The sequence below is a fragment of the Myxocyprinus asiaticus genome, chromosome 9, assembly GCF_019703515.2.
Source record: "Myxocyprinus asiaticus isolate MX2 ecotype Aquarium Trade chromosome 9, UBuf_Myxa_2, whole genome shotgun sequence".
NCBI classification, from domain to species: Eukaryota; Metazoa; Chordata; class Actinopteri; order Cypriniformes; family Catostomidae; genus Myxocyprinus; species Myxocyprinus asiaticus.
Window position 1 is genome coordinate 1,229,640 of NC_059352.1, and position 23,325 is coordinate 1,252,964.

At 38.7% G+C, this 23,325-nt stretch overlaps 1 protein-coding gene across 8 annotated transcripts in view; it reads right to left on the bottom strand.

Moving 5' to 3' along the window:
• Positions 1 to 759: 759 nt before the first annotated feature.
• The window catches only part of LOC127445764 (R3H domain-containing protein 2-like), a 76,533-nt gene continuing 53,967 nt past the window's right edge, over positions 760 to 23,325 (bottom strand). For 7 of the 8 annotated variants that reach the window (XM_051706056.1, XM_051706055.1, XM_051706052.1 and 4 more), the window contains 13 exons: positions 19,343 to 19,575; positions 16,837 to 17,048; positions 14,694 to 14,777; positions 14,120 to 14,368; positions 10,959 to 11,088; positions 10,531 to 10,691; positions 9,946 to 10,103; positions 9,737 to 9,837; positions 8,819 to 8,964; positions 7,021 to 7,165; positions 6,537 to 6,634; positions 3,583 to 3,667; positions 760 to 2,460 (listed from right to left, as the gene is read on the bottom strand). In XM_051706056.1, the coding sequence (XP_051562016.1) occupies positions 2,129 to 2,460; positions 3,583 to 3,667; positions 6,537 to 6,634; positions 7,021 to 7,165; positions 8,819 to 8,964; positions 9,737 to 9,837; positions 9,946 to 10,103; positions 10,531 to 10,691; positions 10,959 to 11,088; positions 14,120 to 14,368; positions 14,694 to 14,777; positions 16,837 to 17,048; positions 19,343 to 19,575 (2,134 nt within the window). In that variant the 3' untranslated portion in view covers positions 760 to 2,128. The remainder of the gene's footprint in view (positions 2,461 to 3,582; positions 3,668 to 6,536; positions 6,635 to 7,020; positions 7,166 to 8,818; positions 8,965 to 9,736; positions 9,838 to 9,945; positions 10,104 to 10,530; positions 10,692 to 10,958; positions 11,089 to 14,119; positions 14,369 to 14,693; positions 14,778 to 16,836; positions 17,049 to 19,342; positions 19,576 to 23,325) is intronic. The other variant, XM_051706059.1, reaches the window with a different exon arrangement.

Here is a 23,325-nt window from a genome sequence, read left to right on the forward strand (position 1 = left end):
AAACATAGGCTGAGTATAGAAAACTCATCCAAAAAGATTTCGTTTTTCCCCCGATTAATATCGCGATCCTTTTATCAGCCAGCCATATTGCTAACATTACATAAATCTCTCACAGCAGCCCAATAATCTCAGTGAAACATAGCTAATTTACAGGTACGTTATACATACAGAGAATCTAGTAAGCAGAAATATGAAATTTACCTCCATATGTTTCTTCAAATTAGAGGCAGGATTAATGCTGATATCTCGACTGGCTTGAGCAAGCTAAACTCACATGACACGATCAAGCATTCGGCCTTCTTCACTGCGAAAATCCCTTTCAGGTGCGGCCGTGATGTTCAGGTGTTGATGTTGAACTGCTGCTTGAGGCATCCTCCACATCCACAGCAGATGGCGCCAGATCTACAGCTGCCATTCAGGGTTTTTTTACGCATGATTTGATTTGACAGGAGTCACGAGACTCTGGTAACCAATCACATTGATGGATAAAAATAAAATCAGGAAAGGGAAGTAGTGAACACAGACGGAAGGAAAACAGCGCAGTAAAAGTACAGTTACTCAAGTACAAATATAGCATTTTTAAACTACTTAAAGTACAATTCCTGGTAAAAACTACTCAATTACAGTAACAAGAGTATTTGTAATTTGTTACATTACACCCGTGTGTGTGTGTGTGTGTATATATATATATATATATATTCTACAGTACCACATTGACAGGAGCACATTCATACAGATCCAAAAGGCAGACTCTGGAGATATCTTTTACTTATCTTTTATATTTTTAAAAACAAACAAAAAATAACAGATTAAATGGAATTTACAGTAGACATTCGCAATCATTGTGCACTTTTAAATACCTCAGATACTTTCTGCACAGCTGTCAACGAAAAACGCAAACACAACGAGGAGAGGAGGAGGATGGGCGGGAAAAGGAGTTTCAACTTATCCACGGGAAAAGAATCACTGAATATATAGATTATTTCTTATAATCCTTACATCACTTATATAAATATACTGAACTGAGAAAAGATGATTTCATCAGAGAGAGAGAAAATAAAGAGCGCAGTACAGAAGTCCACAACAGCGTTAAGGCAAAACAGAAAGCAGAGGAAGGAAGTGATAGAGGAAGAATCGAAAGTGAGCACGCGAGAGAGCGGGAAAACGAGAAAGCTCGCCAGAGGAAGTGAGAGAGAATGTGGAGATTTATGGAGAATGTAGACGGATAGAAAGAATGCACCGCAAGAAAATGTGCATGAATGGAGGGTTTGTTACAGGAATAGTTCACTCAAGATCATTTACTCAGCCAAACCCATCTGACTTTCTTCTGTGGAGCACAAAAGGGACATTTTTGAAGAATGTCCTGGCCGCTCTTTGACATATAGTGAAGTGAATGGGGACTCGGTCTGTCTAGCTCCAAAATGACACAAAAAGTATAATAAATTTATTACTAATGTAGTCTATACAATTTGTGACTTCTGAAGCTCTGATATGGATTACAAAATTCGTATAAACTACAAAAATGGCGTCGACATACAATTCCAAATTCAACTGGTTCTCGCAAATCTCATGGTGCCATTGATTCGCTCAAACTGATTTGAGCGAAAGATTTTCGGTGAATCACAAACAAAGCTATCGTGTGACTTGGAAGACTACAATTCCAAGTTACATGGACTACTCTTGTGCTTATATATTTTTTTAATTATATTGGTTTCTTTTTGTAATTTTGAAGCCCCATTTACTTGTATTATTGAAAAGAGCAGCCAAGACATAAAGCAAGGCCTCGTCCACACTAATCATGTTCTCTGTGGAAGAAAATGCCGTTCTAATGTGGATGAGTGACATAAATGTATGCCTTTTCAAATGAAAATGTATTAGTGTGGACGTGACCCGTGTCATATGGGTTTAGAACAACATGAAGGTGAGCAACTGATCTCGTCGCGTGAGTCTGTGAGAGTGTGCGCGTGTCATACAATACACATACAACGCAACACGCTTCTGTGTCATATGTGCTCTTCTGGTCATGATAGAAAATAATAAAAAACATCCCTAATGAATCTCTTCCCTTTGACATCTTCAGCTTCCTCTCCGTCGTACGCTCTCTCTCTCTCTCTCTCTCTCTCCGCACTCACTGCGAGCTAGCTCTCTCCAGCACACGCAAGTCATAGTTGTTTTTCGTCGCGCGCAGCTTGAACAAACTGCCGCCGCTGTTGTTGAGTTTGAAGGACGCGCTCTGAGCGGCCATTGTGTTAGGGAACACGGCCACGACGGTGTACAGGTGAGCGGGGTCGTGGTAGTCTCCTCTGGGGCCCGAGTGAGATGTGGGACCCCGGGAACACTGTGGGTCCTTCAGCCATTGGATCTTGGCACCACAGAGTGAAAGCTGGTTGAAAAGCTTCTCAGCCTCTGGACGAGAAATGCCTTCTGGGAGATCGGTCACCTCCAACACTCGACTGACCACTGCAGAGAGATACAGTGAGATTTAGACACAACCTGTCAAACTCGAGACACACACGACTGAATTCATGTCTCTCGTTATCTTAACCCTCCTACGGTATATGGTAATTTTTTGACCAAAATAAATTGTACTCATTTAATAAAAATGGTTTCCTTTATCTGAGCAGTACAAGACTTGGTGACGTCCTCCATTTGCTATCTGAACATACCAAAAAATTGGGCATGATTCAGTAAGTCTAAATGGTTGTAAGAAAAGGCGACACTTTTGGTATTCGCGGTTCAAAATTTACTGACCTTTGAAACTGAATGGGAAAGACCAAAAAAAACGAATAGAATTTTCAGAATTTTGCAGTTCATTTCTGTTTCTTGATGTTGATTTTCTTGACATTATTGTGCATTTATTTTGAGTTATTAGTTTGAAATAAATGATTGGTAGAAAAATGCTTATTCTGTGTTTTCTCTTTGTAACACCATGGTCAGGTTTGATTGCAAGCATAATGACATAAACTGCAAAAACTGACACTTCCAATCAATTTAAAATGCTAAACTTTGACAAATAATAGTTTGGTAATGTCTAAATATATATCCAAATGCATATCTTGTGATAAAATATAAAATTAGGTTACAACAAGTCATCAGACTACACAGTATGTGTCTACAGTCATCTACTGGCTGTTACTGGCATGACATGATTTACAAGTCGTGTTATGTATATTTTATTCACCAGATAGCAGCAATCTGCCTCCAATTTATGTCACATTCTCATATTGTCTTCATGTTTCAACTTATAGAAGTTAATTATGCAAATTAATGTTAAAATATAGAAATGTACATGTAAATAAGATCAAAATAGCATAAAATCCCAAAAGAAATGCATAATTTTATTGTTCTTACATCAGGTAAATAGTATATTTATCATCATCATCATCATCAAAAAAAAAAGGGGGTTACACATTGGACCATTCTGATCAAAGAATGACTGCAAATACTATAGGGAGGTGCCATTTTTCTATACCATAGGAGGGTTAAAAAAAAGCGATCTAAAAGGCCTGAGAATGTGTCTACAACTAAACCACTGCAGCCATCATTCTTGTCTGAAGCTTGTGTTTATAAAGAGCGTCTTACCCACGTCAGTAGTTCCAAGATCTGTAGAGGCAGATTTGAGTGTTTGTCTTTTACTGCGAGCACCATGTTTCATCACTGATTGATTCTGAATAAACACAAAGTGTGGCTGGGTTACTAATACAGATTTACAGATTTGATTCTCAAGCTTTTGATTTGATTGCATTTATGCATCTGGCAAACTCTTATCCAAAGCATTCAGGGTTTACATTTTATCGGTTTGTGTTCCCTGGGAATCGAACCCAAGACCTTGGTGTTGCGAGCGCCATGCTCTACCAGTTAAGCTACAGGAACTCATTTGGGTGTATTTCAGTTATAATGTCTATTTTGCTTCCCATTTAACACTGTTGAATATACAGGGGACCTTCTTTCTTGGTACAATATGAAAAAATAAATTTTGCAAATTGTATTATTATAATTTTTGTATAGTTTTGTCACATTTTAGCTTTTTTTTCCCATCAAAAAAAATATGATGTCTTGAAATTGCATACTATATATTATATTGCACATGTACAGTATATATACTGTAGGACTGCACAATTAAGACAACAATCATAATTGCCTATTATTTCCTTTGATATTTCGATTAATAGAATTTACATTAGAATACTTATTTTGTGTGGGGCCCTTGCATGCCATATTCTTTATATAGGCTATGCATCAAAGATACTTGAGAACTGTGTTCCTGAATTGCTTTAATATTTTAATTGCACGAAAAACAAAAGTTGTTATTCACATTTTGAATAAATTGTACACAGTATAATTTAGATAGTGAGCATTACTGATATGCCTTTAGACTAATTTAAATGCGTCAGATTGCAACAGCTGTAATTGTAATCTCAATTATTTTTTCGATTAATTGTGCAGCCCTGATATACTGTTCTACGTTTATTGTTTACATATTTATATTTTCATAATGTGTAGTATTTACAGTGATTTGTAAAACACGATAAAATGGTACTGTCTCTTTAAGAATAGCATCAGTTCTGCAAGCGTCTCTCAGAAGTGTTTGGGTTGAAAGTCGAATGGCATCTTTACTAGATCCGTGTGTGATTAGAATTAAATGTTTAAGTTTTTGCTTTGGGGTATTAAAAGAGACATTATTTAATAACAAATGGATTGTGTGGATCTCGTCTTTGGACACACATTACACAGAACGAGTCAAACTTTTACTCTCAACTTGCAGTGAAAAGATCTCATTGCTTCTTTACCACTATACTACTCAAACTATACTATTTAGTGAAATCTTAACATTCAGCCAGTGGAGAATCAGACATTTTTAGTCGCACAGTGTAAAATTTGTTCTCATATGTGAGTGAATCACTCTTGGGCTCTGAGTGTGTTTTTAAAGATTTGATGTTTCAGTGGCATACCCATATTAAAGGCTTATAACTCGACAAAAAAATAAAATCAACAACAACAACAAAAAAACAAAAACAAGGAGGGTCAAGTGTTTGGTATCACTGTAAAGAAAACTTTTCACATTTTTTAATGATATAGATAATGATAAAATCTGAGACTCTCAGCCTAAGAAACTGCTGGAAAAATAAAGAAAATCACAAGAAAACTTGAGCCAAAAATGTAATGTGTCTTATTTTTCTGAATCTACACAATATATATCTCTGGGTGTAAATAAGATGGCTCTGAAAAACTTTTGTTTTGTTCCCAATCATGACAGCTGTACCTGAGAAAAATGTTTTGTGTTGATACAACAAAGCAATCAAAAGTTATAGCATTACAAATATAATTTATCATAGTGTCCAAAAACGTCTCCAAACAAATAAAACAAAATAATTGTACATAAGAACTAATTACACATGCAAACACAACAATGACTAAAGGTTTGCATAGCATGCAGACATGATTTTAGTAATGAGATTTCACAGAATGAGTTTCATTCTGTGCCATTTGAGTCATCATTGAGTCTGTGTCATGTATTTGGCGCCATCTCCTGGTGGCCATATGTAATAACAGTTATCAATCACATGTCTCTCTGTCAGAATATTGATTCTGATGATTTTTTGCACTGATCGGAACACAATCCGATTGGTTTAGTGATCCATGATGCTACATCATTTCAGATGACGTCATCTGATCCAGAAAAGATTACTTGTTTTCAGCCAGAATGCAAGATGCCAGATAGCCAGATGCTGTGTGGCACATTGTACTTCATGTGGATTAACTAATGATCTATGCATCCAATTACCTTGTATGTGTGCTCCTTTGAAAGATAATCGTATGTGATGTTTTATTTTCTGTGTAGTTATAAGCAAAAATGATGCATATAAGCATCACCTGTTCAAATGAAACATAACTGTCAAAGACATATACTTAGCTATTACTCACTATATTTTAGTCTGTGAGTAAAACAAATATGCTGGTTGTATTTTGCTCTTTGAGAGCTTTCCAACAACATATGACACATGACTATTTGATGAGTTTGATGTTTCTACTGACTGCAATATTATGTGCAGTGCAATTTGTTTTATAAAAATTATCAAAACAGATCACTTCTGATTTATCTGCAAATTTCAAAGCACTTGTTCAGTTTTGGTCATGATGTCTACATGCATTGGAAAGTAGAGCTTCTAAACTTTCAAACGATACTTATTTTGTGTTGGTCAAGACTGTAGTTATTAATATTTCGACAATTATTTTCTTTTCTCAAGGGCCCATCTGAGCTTAAAGGGTTAAGAACCGATATTAGAAACATTCAAATAAAGATTGCTTGCTTGCTCAAATGGAAACACTCTATTTTAAATTTCTAAAACTTAGAATACTCTAGTAAAATGTAAGTTACGTCCTGGTGAACAACACATTTCAACTTCATTGAACAGCACAAGCACTCTATCAAAGCACATGACATGGTAAATTAGTAAATGTTACTTTGAAAGTTCGGCAACACTGATTTATACAGTTGGACAACATTTGACTGAACAGCGCGCGCGCGGCCATACCTGATGAGAGCTGTATGAGGACTGGTTGTGGTTGTGCATGATGGGTGGTGGACACAGACTGTACTGCAGTGGCTGGCCCAGTAAAGAGTATCTCCCATCTGCACACACACATATACAGGATCAACTCAGGTCATGTGACTCCCACACTGTGACACCATATGTGTTTGTAAACAACTTTTATAACTTTCTAGTAATTGTATTGCACACCACACTAAAGCCATAATTCCTCTTTCATGTTAATCTGTCATGCGGCTCCATCCACAGTGAAATTATGTTTGTTCAAAATCCTGGTCGCTAGTAACGGTAATAATAGCTTTATTTGTGTCACATTTCAAGCAGATAAAATCATATACAGCGCTAATCAATAAATAAGAGATACAAGAAAATTACATTAAAATCTTAAAATGAAAAATGTCATAAATACAATCATAGACGGTAATTAGTGAAATAACCACTCCACAAAACTGTATATGTGTATACGTACCTTGTGCTGGCCCGCCGGGTCGAGGGAACTGTGAAATGAGAGGAAGTGGGCCAAGACCGGGACACACACTGTTTACACTGCCAGACGGAGAGGGAGCTGGAGACTGAGTGGGAGATGCCAGTGGACTGTTCAGCTGAGTACTGACCTACACACACACACACACACACAAACAAGGATAGATCAGTGTGTTTGTTCTGGTCAAGACCCGCCCACTTAGACAGGAAAAGACCAACTGACTGACATATAAAGTGATCAATCACAGAAAACATGTTATCTGTTTTCACATGTGGTTTAGAGGCGAATAAATCAGAGATAAAACCCTTAGAGCCAAAATGATGAATATACAGTTGTGCCCAATATTTCTTGTTTAGAAAACTCTTCAATATCTTTTAACCCTCCTACGGTATTCGGTCATTGTTGACCAAAATAAAAATGTTTAATTTAATAAAAATGGGTTCCATTATCTGAGCAGACTTGGAGAAAAGACTTGGTGACTTTTCCTCCATTTGCCATCTACACATAAAAAAAAATATAAAAAAAAAAAGTGACACCTTTGGTATTCGCGGTCAAAATTGACCGACCACTGAACATTAATGGGAAAGACCAAAAAAGAGCCTTTTTTTTTTTAATCTGTCAAATACAATCAATAAATCAGCCACAATGCAGAAAGAAAAGACAGAAATTACAGGGTGAGACTCTAAAACATCCTCAGTGCAAAACAAACACACCCAAATCACACACAAACACACATACAAAAATGAACTGGTGAAACTATAACACAATGCTTTTCTTTTTTTTTTTTTTTTTTTTACATTTGTCAAATAAAACCAATAAATCAGCCACAATGCAGAAAACACACACAGAACCAGGTCATTGTTGGCATTACAAGTCATCTGTTGTTTTTCAGCTGAAAACAACAATCTGACTGACACACAAACACGCACACATGGTCACATGCACACACCCAATACATTTTTACTATAGAAAGTTTGAAATGGCTAAATGTTTAGTCTGATTCTTCTGTTTTATTCTCTAATTGAACTTTCAGAATTTTGCAGTTCATTTCTGTTTCTTGATGTTGATTTTCTTGACGTTATTATGCATTTATTTTTACGTTTGAAATACATTATTGGTAGAAAAATGCTTTTTCTGCGTTTTCTCTTTGTAACACCATGGTCAGGTTTGATTGCAAGCATAATGACATTAACTGCAAAAACTGACACTTCAAATCAAATTTAAAATGATCAACTTTGACAAATAATAGTTTGATAATGTCTAAATATATATCCAAATGCATATCTTGTGATAAAATATCAAATTAGGTTACAACAAGTCATCAGACTACACAGTATGTGTCTACAGTCATCTACTGGCTGTTACTGGCATGACATGATTTACAAGTCGTGTTATTTATATTTTATTCACCAGATAGCAGCAATCTGCCTCCAATTTATGTCACATTCTCATATTGTCTTCATGTTTCAACTTATAGAAGTGTAGGTTCTGAATTTTTATTTTTTGTTTCAAAAATTAGCTTATTTGTATATGCAAATATGTACATTATCATCATAAAAAAAAAAGGTTACACATCTAAACATTCTGGTCAAAAATGACCGTGAAGAAAGGTGCATTTTTTTTAATACCATAGGAGGATTAAAGCCTCTTGTAAACTTTGGCATATCCCGTGACCAGTTCTTTCCAGCAAACTGGTATAAACTTGCACCCCTGGACATTGCATAAAGCCAACCAAATGAATTTGAATAAACTCTTGGTCCAATAGTCACAGGGTTACAGATACCTGCAGTTCTGGTTTGCTGGCTCTTTGCTCCATGCTGTAGTATTTGCAGGGGTTCCACTGCACCAGTGGAGGATTCTGGGTCGGCTGTGGCCCATTTGGAACACTGAGTTGCATCACCATGACGCTAGGGCCAGGAGGTGGGACCCCTAAAACACAACAACATACAAATATGTCAGTCAATACCCTAAAACACTGTATCAGTCTAATAACAGCACTCTTCTGTGAATGCTTACTCAATGCCTAAATAATAATTGTATGACACTATGGTTAATATAAAGGTTAAAGAGATTGTTCACCCAAAAATGAAAATCATTTACTCACCCTCATGATATCCCAGATGTGTATGACTTTCTTTCTTCTGCAGAACACAAATGAAGATTTTTAGAAGAATATTTCAGAATATATAATATTTTTTTTATCATAAATTCTACTCCCCGCCGAGTAGGTGGCGATATGCATGACGAATGCGAATCGCCAAAAACAAAAGGAGAAAAATGTGAAAGTGGATATTTATAGTAAAAAAGGACTAAAATATTGATCTGTTTCTCACCCACACCTCATATCACTTTAGAAGACATGGATTAAACCACTGAAGTCGTATGGACTTCTTTTATGCTGCATTTATGTGCTTTTTGGAGCTTCAAAGTTCTGGTCACCATTCACTTGAATTATATGGACCTACAGAACTGAAATATTCTTCTAAAAATCTTCATTTGTGTTCTGCAGAAGAAAGAAAGTCATACACATCTGGGATGGCATGAGGGCGAGTAAATGATGAGAGAATTTTCATTTTTGGGTGAACTATCACTTTAATGCAAGAGTAATTGTTAGTATAGACAGTACAGATATTTTGCTATTGGACTGGTGCTACACTGCCATTTACTTGTGCAGAATGGGTAATCTATCGTTCTCTGGTACCTGAATACTGCTGCTGTATTTGTTGTTGGCTGCAGGGAGAGGCAGACTGGGTCATCTGGTACTGATCAGAACTGGGCGGCTGCAGATAACCCACAGACGGACTGAAACACACAAACATTGATGTGTTATAAGCAGTTAATACACAGCCGACTACCAAAAGAGATGATTAAGAGAGCATACAGGTGATGTGGAGCAGTATGTGTGTTTACCTTGTGCTATTCTGTTGTGTAGGGGTCAGTACGCTGTAATAAACGGGCATGGGCGCAGCAGTTGGCATGGCTCCCTGTACTGACTGGCTAGCGGGCACCATGACAGGCTGCTGGAATTGCTGCTGAACCACAGACTGGCTCTCATTGGCTACAGGCACCTGGAACAAAAACACAGACAGAAGTTATCAGGCTTAGAAAGGTTTTTTTTTTTAACTACGGGCACGGGCAAAATAAATATCTTTTGATAAAACTTTATTAGGGGCAAAATTGTTGGTTGTGGTGAAAATTAGGTCGTAATTTTTGTAAACATTTTTTATTTTTCATATAATAAATATTGCAATTGTTTATTTACACACTTTGTTTAGATTAACAGTTTTAAATGCAATTAATTAATATTGTTTAACAGATTTATAGTTTGTTTTTATTGCTTGTCCCAGGCTCAATCAAATCTATACCTATATATAATTCTAATGTGACATTCATATAACAGAAATAAAGAAAAAAAGAAGTCCTTTCGTTTTAATACAAATCAACCCTTTGAAAGTTAAAGTGCCTGAAGAAACGCCCAAATTCATAAACACACACCTGATAAGAGGGCATAGAAGGGTACGAGACCATCATTCCTGGCATTTGTCCGTTCATGCCCGTGCGCTGTGTGTTCATCATACTGGCGCTCTGTGGTTGCTGAACTCCCATCATGCTCTGGTATGCAGGCTGCTGATTGGACATCATGGGCTGTAGAGGAGCTGATCATGTAAAAGAAAAAAAACATTATGAACTTCATGTACTCGCCGTAAGGTAGTGAATCACAGTGTGAAGTAGAATTTAAAATTTAATATGAGACATACATTTAAGAAACCATTAAAATGCCAACAGATACGGTCCTCATATAACCTAAAAGAGAGACTACTTTTTAAGTCAGCGGTTTTAAACTTGTTGGTCATGAGTTAAATATGCAAATCCCAGTTGAGAAGAACTGAACTAAAGCATCAACAGAGAGAGATGACACTGACCAGAGGGCTGCGCTGGCGGGGGGAGAGGCTGAGAGCGCTGTGTGGGGTACGACACCTGGTGAGATATGGACCTATACTGCTGCCCTGAACTAGGATACTGTCCACCTGTAGAATAATACTGCACCTGGATCTGAGAGAGAGAGAGAGAGAGACACAGAGAGATATTAAGAGTTTACTGACGTAAGAACATACTGCACATCATTATCTGTGATACCTCCTACACACCTTGCAATAGTTTGCATTCCTATGCAATAAGTTTTGCGTTCCCGCTCAACAAGTTTTGCGTTCCAGCTGCGTTCCAGCTCAACGAGTTTTGCGTTCCCGCTCAACAAGTTTTGCGTTCCCGCTCAACAAGTTTTGCGTTCCAGCTCAATAATTTTGCTTTGCGTTCCAGCTCGATAATTTTGCGTTCCCACTCAACAAGTTTTGTGTTCCAACTGCGTTCCAGCTCAATACGTTTTGCATTCCCACTCAACGAGTTTTGCGTTCCAGCTCAACGAGTTTTGCGTTCCAGCTCAATAATTTTGCGTTCCAGCTCAATAATTTTGCGTTCCCGGTCAACAGGTTTTGCGTTCCAGCTCAATAATTTTGCGTTCCTGCTCAACAAGTTTTGCGTTCCAACTGCGTTCCAGCTCAATACGTTTTTGCATTCCCACTCAACAAGTTTTGCGTTAGAGCTCAACGAGTTTTGCGTTCCCGCTCAACGAGTTTTGCGTTCCCGCTCAACGAGTTTTGCGTTCCCGCTCAACGAGTTTTGCGTTCCAGCTCAACAAGTTTTGCATTCCAGCTCAATAATTTTGCTTTGTGTTCCAGCTCAATAATTTTGCGTTCCTGCTCAACAAGTTTTGCGTTCCAACTGCGTTCCAGCTCAATACGTTTTGCATTCCCACTCAACAAGTTTTGCGTTCCAGCTCAATAAATTTTGCGTTAGAGCTCAACAATTTTTGCGTTCCCGCTCAACAAGTTTTGTGTTCCAGCTCAACAAGTTTTGCGTTCCAGCTGTGTTCCAGCTCAATAAGTTTTGCATTCCCACTCATCAAATTTTGCGTTCCAGCTCAATAACTTTTGCATTCCCTCGCAATAAATTTACTATGGTTTTACTACTGTAACCATATTTTAACCATGATATTCCTAGTGAAATCATATTTATAATACAGGAAAAATTAATTTATGGTAATAAAAATCATAATTATGGTTTACTATGCAAATACCACAATTTACAGTAATTATGGTTACCGTAGTAAAACCATGGACATTTTTATTTGGGGGTGGAATGGTTTTATTATAGTAATATTGTAGGCAGTAGCAACCATGGTTTTACTACTGAATAACCATGATTAATATTGTGGTTACTACGGTTATTATTATTTATATTACCATAGTTTTCCTGTATTATTACTATGGTTTTTCTACGAATATCAAGGTTAAAATATGGTTACTGTAGTAAAAAAAAATTAAAACCATGGTAAATGTATTGCGAGGGCACACAAAACTATTTCAGAAAAAGTGCATTGCATTATGGGATACAGTATTACACACAGTGCACTCTTGTTTTATACTGCAAACTTTGGCAGAACAGAAAATACCCTTCCTGTGCACAGTATACATACAGTATGCTGCAAAAATATTAAATTCAGTACAGTAGTATTCTATTCCAAACACTGTTTCTATTTTTGCTGCATTGTGCTGGGCAGGCCTGGGTATTGATACAGATTTCCAAATTTGATTAGATTCCGATTCACAAGCTCTCGATTTGATTTGATTCCGATTTTGATTAATATGGGTAAATTTCAGTTATAATGTCGATTTTGCTTGCCTATGAAATAAATTGCCTCTCAGTTAATGCTGTTAAATATACAGGGGACCTTATAAATTGGTACATTACAAAAATATTAATTTTACAAATATTTTATCAGTGGATTTTTAGCATATTGGTTATACTTTACCTTTTTTGGGGGGATTTTTCCCCTTTTCTCCCTAATTTGGAATGCCCAATTCCCAATGTGCTTTTTAAGTCCTCGTGGTCACGTAGTGATTCGCCTCAGTTCGGGTGGCGGAGGATGAATCCCAGTTGCTTCTGCGTCTGAGACCACCAACCCGCGCATCTTATCACATGGCTTGTTGAGCGCGTTGCCACGGAGACGTAGCACGTGTGGAGGATTCACGGCATCCACGCTCAACTCACCATGCGCCCCACCGAGAACAAACCACATTATAGCGACCACGAGGAGGTTACCCCATGTGACTCTACCCTCCCTAGCAACCAGGCCAATTTGGTTGCTAAGGAGACCTGGCTGGAGTCACTCAGCACGCCCTGGGATTCGAACTGGCGAACTCCAGGGGTGGTAGCCAGCGTATTTTACCACTGAGCTACCCAGGCCCCACATTTTAGCTTTTTAAACAATTACAAATCCATGTATTTCATCAATAAATATGAGATCATGAAATTGCATATATTATATTCCATTTACTCTGATGAGCCAAAACATTATGACCACCTGCCAAAAATGCTGTTGGTCCTCCTCACGCATCGATGAGCCTTGGGTGCCCAACACCCTGTCGCTGATTTGTCCCTCTTCGGACCACTGTCGGTAGGTACTCACCATTGCTGACCGGGAGCACCCCACAAGCCTTGCCGTTTCAGAGATGCTCTGACCCAGTCATCTGGCCATAACAATCTGGCCCTTGTCAAAGTCACTCAGGTCTTTACTCCTGCCCATTTCTCTTGCATTCAACACGTTGACTACGAGAACTGATTGTTCGCTTACCATCTAATCTACCCAGACCTTGACATGTGGCCTTGTTAAGAGATGATCAAAGTTATTTGCTTCACCTGTGAGTGGTCATAATATTTTGGCTCATCAGTGTATATTATTACATGAATAATTTGTACTATTTACAAATATTTCCATTGATATGTAGAATAAGTGCTAAAACGGTACTGTCTCTTTAAGAATAGTGGCAGTTCGGCGAGTGTCTCACGGAAGTGTTTTAGTTGAGCTCACAATAACGAGAGTCCTAGTGCTAGGTAGCTCCACCCACTGTGAAATCTCATTGGTTAAACACCCCGCTCCATATGTATATGTGGATTGTGCTCTGATTGGCTGCATGAGCGAGGACAGATAAATAAATGGAAACTTGTCACTATTAGGGTGTCGTACCTGCTGAGGAGGTGGAGGTGCCTGCATGTAACCCTGTGCAGGTGGCGCTGTCTGCATGATTGGCTGTGTGGGTGGGGGTGGAGGAGGGTGCGAGTGGGGTGCAGGGGGCTGGTATCCAGACGGCGGTGGGGGGATGATGTAACTGGGCTGGGGTGGAGGGTGCTGGTACAGGCCAGGCGGCTCTGGAGCTTCACTGGAGCCCTGACGACTCAAAGACATCTGCCCGAAACCAGGAGTCAATTCATCTCCCTATAGAGATGAGACAGAGAAACAATCATCATTGGGTGTGTTCAATCATAAGGCTACATAGGCAGCAAATCTGTTTTGGTTCAGTACAAGTGAAGCTCAACAAACTGACATTTGTACCATAATGCTGAATGAAAAAAAAAATAGATAAAGAGTTGGCACCGAGACGTATCACTGACAGCAATAAGATATTTGCTGCAACATCATTTTGTGAGCTCGAGAGAGAGAGAGCGAGAGAGATTCAGAGAAAGCACAGGAGGGAGAATGAAGGGAAGTACATGGGAAAAAGACAGGAAAGAGAGGAAACAGGAGAGCACTGTATTAGTACCATGTTGTACTGCTGGGAAGGAGAAACAGGCAAGATGACCTGAGGGCACGAGGGGTTTGAATAAGACACAGCCTGCGCAGACGGCTGCAGAGAGAGACAGAAGAGGGGTTTAAAAGGAAGAACTTAGATGAAGGAATCGTGTTAGAGGGGTAAACGGTGATTGAGCAGAACGAAAACAAGAAAGTATTTGTTCACTTGCATCATACTTAAAAATGTGTGAATGTCATTGGATTAGATAAGAAAATATCGAAGCAAGGATAATCTGCATGTCTCAAATGCTGGTTCTGGAGGACATTTTCAGCACATTTTAACACAGATTGTGGACATTTTCAGACGGTCCCTTCACACCCTGCACATTTTTAACACAAGGTATGGATGCTTTCAGACGGTCCCTTACCACATCCTGCAGTTTTAGCACATTTTTACAAAAAGTCTGGACTTTTCAGATGATTCCTTACCACACCCTGCACAGTTTTAACACAAGGTGTAGATGTGTTCAGACGGTCCCTTCCCATACCCTGCACAGTTTTAACACAAGGTGTGGATGTTTTCAGATGGTCCCTTACCACATCTTCCACAGTTTTTGTATGTTTTAACACAAAGTGTGGACTTTTCAGACAGTCCATTACCACACCCTACACAGTTTTAGTACATTTTAACACAATGTGTGGACTATTCAAATGGTCCCTAACCACCCCCTCCACAGTTTTCACATGTTTTAACACAAAGTGTGGACTTCTCAGACAGTCCCTTACTACACCCTCCAGTTTTAACACAATGTGTGGACTATTCAAACGGTCCCTAACCACCCCCTCCACAGTTTTCACGTTTTAACACAAAGTGTGGACTTCTCAGACGGTCCCTTACTACACCCTCCAGTTTTAACACAATGTGTGGACTATTCAAACGGTCCCTAACCATCCCCTCCACAGTTTTCACGTTTTAACACAAAGTGTGGACTTCTCAGACGGTCCCTTACTACACCCTCCAGTTTTAACACAATGTGTGGACTATTCAAACGGTCCCTAACCACCCCCTCCACAGTTTTCACGTTTTAACACAAAGTGTGGACTTCTCAGACGGTCCCTTACTACACCCTCCAGTTTTAACACAATGTGTGGACTATTCAAATGGTCCCTAACCACCCCCTCCACAGTTTTCACGTTTTAACACAAAGTGTGGACTTCTCAGACGGTCCCTTACTACACCCTCCAGTTTTAACACAATGTGTGGACTATTCAAACGGTCCCTAACCACCCCCTCCACAGTTTTCACGCTTTAACACAAAGTGTGGACTTCTCAGACGGTCCCTTACTACACCCTACAGTTTTAACACAATGTGTGTACTTTTTGAACAGTCCCTTACCACCCCTCCACAGTCCACACAACATTTGCTATACTCTTGTTTCATGAATGAGGCCTAATGTGTGGACTTTTCAGACAGTCCCTTACCCTTAAAATTTCAGACGAATATCAAGGTAAATTAACGATTTTGTTGTGACGCTATCGGACGAGCTTAAATACGAGACAACTCGCATCCCTTATTGATTTGATATGAGATGCATCATTTCATCTTTAAAAACAGGATGATCCCGTGTTTTAAGGGACGAGTGGCAACCCTAACAATACTGCATGTCTTCATTTCATTTTCAATACTAGACCTATTGTTCTGTCATTTCAAATTAACCTAAAAATCTTAATTTAGTCAAATGTTTAAAAAGTGTGCTTGTGCCATCTCTCTTACAATACTGACACTTGCTTTGCCATTTTATCTAATAGAATGACATTCAGACATTAGGTGTGAAGTATTTGGACAATTAAAATGTTTGTCCACCCCAAAATGGAAATTCTACCATTTATTCACCCTCATGTTGTTCCAAAACCGTACAACCAAAGTTGCGATGAAAGTGAATGGTGACTGAGATTAACATTCTGCACAACGTCTCCTTGTGTGCTCAATGAAAGATAGAAAGTCATGAGGGTTTGGAACAACATGAGGGACAGTAAATGATGATAACTATCCCTCTATGTGTCCAAATACGTTTCAGGGCCACTGTAAGTTTTGAAGAGCAAACAAAAGTTCAATGACAATATCGTGGCTTTGTTTAGCAGCTAAATTAAGGTTAAGTTGTTGTGTACTCACCTGAGGCAGCATGTGATTGTGTGTGCTGATGGTGTGCTGCGTGTGGGTGTGTGTGAGAGTCGGGGTGGGCAGCAGGGCAGTTTGAGGGGGTGGGGGGGCAGGTTGGCTCTGGCTTTGAGAGACACTGGAGGGGCAGGGGCAGGGCAAGAGGCCACGGCCCGGATGGGGCGGTTGTGATAGCGGACAAATATCCGGAGTGACCGTGGGAAGACCTGTGACATAGAGAGACATTCATGTATTAGAGACCACAGAGAGGTCAGAGATTGTCTTTGACACAATTATTAGATTATGTGTAGCTCAATATGTGTTTGACGGCCAGTTGCATCTCAGAAAATTCAGTGTGGAAGAAATGAATCCTGTTCTAGATTTGTTGCATCATCTCTTTGATATATATATATATATATATATATCAAAATATATTCTATTCTATTATTTTCTAATGTTTTGAAAATGTTTTGGAACTTTGACACTATCTGGGCATTTTGTAGATGTATTTGTGAAAGATATACGTGCCGGGTCGCTAAAGACCCGAGACCCAAATCCTCCAAATAACAATAATAATTTAGTATCATATCATAATAATAAACTTGCCTGGACGATCATAAATAATATTCAACTGGGTTCCAAAATATAAGTGAGTTTAGTTGTAGTTTTTGTACACACTATTTACTCAGAAAAAAAAGGTTTTGCAAAAATATATGTAAACATTACTTTTTTTTATTGTTGTATTCATGCATATAAATGTATTTATTATATTATAAATTAAATATAATTCTTACTTGTGTTCATTTAGTGAAAAACTGCCGTAAAAATGCTTTCATTTTTATTACATTAAAATATCTGATTAAAAATCCCTTTTATGTCATTTCTAAGCAAAATGCATAATTACTGAGATACACTATATTGCCAAAAGTATTTGCTCATCTGCCTTTAGACGCATATGAATTTAAGTGACATCCCATTCTTAATCCATAGGGTTCAATATGACGTCGGCCCACCCTTTGCAGCTATAACAGCTTCAACTCTTCTGGGAAGGCTTTCCACAAGGTTTAGGAGTGTGTTTATGGGAATTTTTGACCATTCTTCCAGAAGCGCATTTGTGAGGTCAGACACTGATGTTGGACGAGAAGGCCTGGCTCGCAGTCTTCGCTCTAATTCATCCCAAAGGTGCTCTATCGGGTTGAGGTCAGGACTCTGTGCAGGCCAGTCAAGTTCTTCCACACCAAACTCGCTCATCCATGTCTTTATGGACCTTGCTTTGTGCACTGGTGCGCAGTCATGTTGGAACAGGAAGGGGCCATCCCCAAACTGTTCCCACAAAGTTGGGAGCATGGAATTGTCCAAAATCTCTTGGTATGCTGAAGCATTCAGAGTTCCTTTCACTGGAACTAAGGGGCCAAGCCCAGCTCCTGAAAAACAACCCCACACCATAATCCCCCCTCCACCAAACTTCACAGTTGGCACAATGCAGTCAGACAAGTACCGTTCTCCTGGCAACCGCCAAACCCAGACTCATCCATCAGATTGCCAGATGGAGAAGCGTGATTCGTCACTCCAGAGAACGCGTCTCCACTGCTCTAGAGTCCAGTGGCGGCATGCTTTACACCACTGCATCCGACGCTTTGCATTGCACTTGGTGATGTATGGCTTGGATGCAGCTGCTCGGCCATGGAAACCCATTCCATGAAGCTCTCTACGCACTGTTCTTGAGCTAATCTGAAGGCCACATGAACTTTGGAGGTCTGTAGCGATTGACTCTGCAGAAAGTTGGCAACCTCTGCGCACTATGCGCCTCAGCATCCGCTGACCCCGCTCTGTCATTTTACGTGGCCTACCTCTTCGTGCTGTCATTGCCAATCACTTCCACTTTGTTATAATACCACTGACAGTTGACTGTGGAATATTTAGTAGCGAGGAAATTTCACGACTGGACTTGTTGCACAGGTGGCATCCTATCACAGTACCACGCTGGAATTCACTGAGCTCCTGAGAGCGGCCCATTCTTTCACAAATGTTTGTAGAAGCAGTCTGCATGCCTAGGTGCTTCATTTTATACACCTGTGGCCATGGAAGTGATTATATTATATTACACCTGAATTCAATTATTTGGATGGGTGAGCGAATACTTTTGGCAATATAGTGTATATATCAAATGTTGCCAATAGGCTGAAACATATTGAGATATAATTTTCAAACTGGCCGTCCTTTGCCTAGATAACATTTCTGCACACTTTTGGCATTCTCTGAGCCAGCGTCATTATGTAGAAATACATATATGACATATAAAAATGGAAACTACCATCAGACATGCAATGGGCATCTTTACTACTTTATTCATTGCTCCACATAAGAGTAAATAATAATATTCGACTTTAAGATGCTTGACAGAATTTTGCATCTAAACTCTCTGTCCCTTTGATTTTGCATGCCTTGCTTTAAACAGATAAAAGATTTCTGCTCTGGTATGATGAATAAGGACAGCAACAAATAAACAAGCATGTGTTACCTGTGCGAGAGCCCCTGGCGCTGCCCTGCGAGCCCTTGCTGCCCAGACTGTCTCCTCGTGTGAGGATGGAGATGCCGCTGAAGCTGCTGGCTTTAGTGACCGGCGGTCTGAGCGTGCGGTTCGAGCTGTCTGAATCGGTGCTGCTCCAGGGCCGAGGCTCCAGACTCTTCATATCACTGTCAGTGCTGCTCTGACGACTGCTGGATGCCCGACTCGAGCTCTCCCTGTTACCCCTGCAGACACGAGACCAGGAACAGAATGAAGAAAGAGAATTAGAGGAAATGCGAGAACTTTATCGAAAGAGAGAAAACAGACGTTTGTGAAAAACACACAAAATCAAATGTTCATTCTGAATGAAGGAAACACATAATCCAGACACAGCGCTCGGGATGGGAATCGTAAAGTATTTAACAAATCTGGTTTTGATTCTGATGACACTTAAAAAAATGTTTTTGTATTTTTTAAGATTAGTGCACCAACATCTGTCCTAATTACATACCAAACAGAAACACTACAGAAACAATACTATTTTACAGTAGATATTTTTTATTTTATTGGAGTACCACACCTTTTGACCAATGTATATCCAAAGAGATTTTATAGACTTATAAAGAGTAATTATGAGCCAATAATTTATTGCAAAGTGTATTATAACTAGAAATATATAATATATAATATTATATAATTTTTTATACTATTGTATATATACATTCATGAACATTTCAATAGCAATATATATATATATATATATATATATATATATATATATATATATATATATATATATATATAAAAAATAACATATATATATGTTAGAGCTGTTAGAATGAATCTGTTAACACGTGCGACTAATTTAAAAAGTTTAATGCGTTTAATTTTTTATCGCGATTAATGCATTTACCGTTAATGCAACATAAACACTTGTGTGAAGGGCGGAACCTTTGTAATGTGTCCGCCCGAGTCATTACATCACAAACATACAAGATGAGCTTATTATAAAAAAAATAAAGTCGATCAGTTAATGTCTTCAGCAGCAAATCGATAGGTTTATGTAAGGAATAAATCAATAATTAAAACGTTTTTAACTTTAAATAGTTTCTACCATCCAGCGCTGTTTGAAATGACCTAACTCTCACGTGACGTTCATTCTTCTGTTGTAAACAAAGCGCCTGCTTCTGACTTCTCGCGTAAATGCTCCATCATGCTTCCGTCACGCGACAGCTCTGTATTGCGTCCACTGCTAGCAGGAGTTAATAAAAAAAAGTTAATAAAGTTTTAATTATGCATTTATTTTCTTCAGAAGACATTCTTTGATCGACTGGAGTCCTGTGGATTACTTTTATACTGCCTAAATATGACTTTTGGACCGTCAAACAGCCAGCAGTCTAATGGCACCCGTTCACTTTCATTGTATGGACAAACAGAGCTGCAATGTGCTTATAAAAATCTTCACTTCGGTTCTGCTGAAGAAGGAAAGTCCTAAACATCTGGGATAGCTTAAAGGTGAGTCAATCATGAGAGGATTTTAATTTTTAGGAGAACTATTCCTTTAATGCATGCTATGTAGTCTATAAGACAGCATCACCTTGCATTTCAGGTTATAGAATCATGATAAAGAGCTGCGCACGCAGACCTCAACATTTGGTGCACAAAACACAATGACGGTTACCAACCAAATTGGCCCGGTTGCTAGGGAGGGTAGAGTCACATGGGGTAACCTCCTCGTGGTCGCTATAATATGGTTTGTTCTCGGTGGGGCGTGTGGTGAGTTGTGCGTGGATCGCGGAGAATAGCGTGAAGCCTCCACACGCGCTACGTCTCCGCGGTAACGTGCTCAACAAGTCACGTGATAAGATGCACGGATTGACGGTCTCAGACGCGGAGGCAACTGAGATTCGTCCTCCGCCACCCAGATTGAGGCGAGTCACTACGCCACCACGAGGATTTAGAGCGCATTGGGAATTGGGCATTCCAAATTGGGGAGGAAATAATAATAATAATAATAATAATAATAATAGTAGTGTAAATAAACCTACAGACAATAAAACCATACAAGCTCATTAATTATTCAAACCTGGTGCATGCTGGAAACAGCAGCTTCGAAAAGTTAAGTAAAATGTACTTTATTTCCCTGTGATATTTACTCAAATTAGCAAATAAATATAACAAGGTTTTCTACTTAAGGACTGATACATGATGACGCATTGTAGAAATAAACAATCATAAAGAATATTTACATACAAGTTAGAGAGTTAATTTTTACATTTGTGAATAGAGTATAAATGTAGAATGTGCTTCATATTTTCAGGTTCAGACTTAAACTAACATACTCAAAAGTACTTCATTTTTCCGCTCTATTTACTTCAAAAATATAAATAACAAATATTTCAGTGTACCACTGTGATTGTCTTATTTGTAATGAGCTATTCGATATAATTATATGTTTTCATTACTATAAATATATATCTCAAGATAAACCATGGTGCTGCAACACCCTTGTAATATGACATAATTTAACTGGGCATTTTCCCCCTATTTAATAAATAATAATAGTATTTAGATTTTTAATAACTTTTTTTATTACCGTACTATTTGTAATGGTTTAAGAATATCGACTACTAATCTAAATCATCCCACTGTAGTGTTCGTCTAAATATGTCTAAATCTCATTAAAGTTTCTCAGAATTTTATTGATCACATCAGATTTTATATTCATGCAGGAATGGTCCTCGTAGGAGGAAATGACACTTAAATCGCACACATGCACATGTACTGAAATCGCATATTATAATTTTTAATCGCACATGAGCAAACTGATCGCACTGTACAGGCCTGTTTATAATGCAACGATTCCTGTTATACAATTCTCTATATAACCAGCCGAAAACGCTGCAGCCCAGCACTGCTGGTGACATCATCATTCCACCAGGAAACCCAACAAACCCTTCGATCTGTGTGTGTTTGTGTGTGCAGTTAATGAACAAGCTATTTTAAGCCGCAGCTGCACCGTCTATTTCAGAGCTGCACTTACAGCAGACACACACACACGAGAAAAAGATACAAAACCAGCGTGATTTCATGACATTTCCTGTCTTCCATACGCTGTTTTCCCACATCTGCATTCATAATCACAGTATCCAGTAGCTTCACACATTTGACACTGATGCAGGTAGACGTGCCAAAAAATGCAACACTCATGTCATTTATTTATTTAACAAAAAGTAACATGAGGAAACATCATGAGGAGACTTGCATTGGACATATTGTTGCAGCATGACACAGCTACCAACACATCTGGAACATCCTGTTTTGTTACCATAGCAACTGGTAGGGCCGAGTGGTATGGCGGTATATAACGACAGAGACTGCTTATGCCCAGATGAAGCACTTGCATTAAAATAAATGGGAGAAATTGGAACACCCACTACGGCGGATGTAGAAAAGGAAGTCCCACCTTGGAGGTAAAAGAGCCAATCACCTTTTAAATACAGACATCACCTGACAGTCAAACTCAGGGTTCCCACTCTTTTAAAGGCACACATTTCCAGGACATTTTAATGCATCCAACAAGGGTAATATTTAAGCAAAAAGACTTTTATTTTGGTGTTACTGTTTGTTTCTCACCTCCAGATAAGCAGTTTGCTCCATGGCCCAGTGTGATTATTAATCCCCATAAAGCCGTGATTCAATTAAATAAATATGTAGTCTGTATGTGCTGTGCACTTCAGAGTGATCTCAGTCTCTGATGATCATGATGACGTGTTTTCAGTGTATGAGCGGCCGGCTCTACATATTCATTTTGAAGCACGCATCACTTGGAGATTATTTATTTATTCAATTAAATCAGAAACGTTTTTAGTTTAATTATCACACTCGGACATTTCCCAATTTTAATTAACTGTACATTCAAACATTCATTTTCATCCAAATGTGTCATATCCCATGACATTCTGCGTTTTATTGCGGATTCCGTGTTTTCCGCA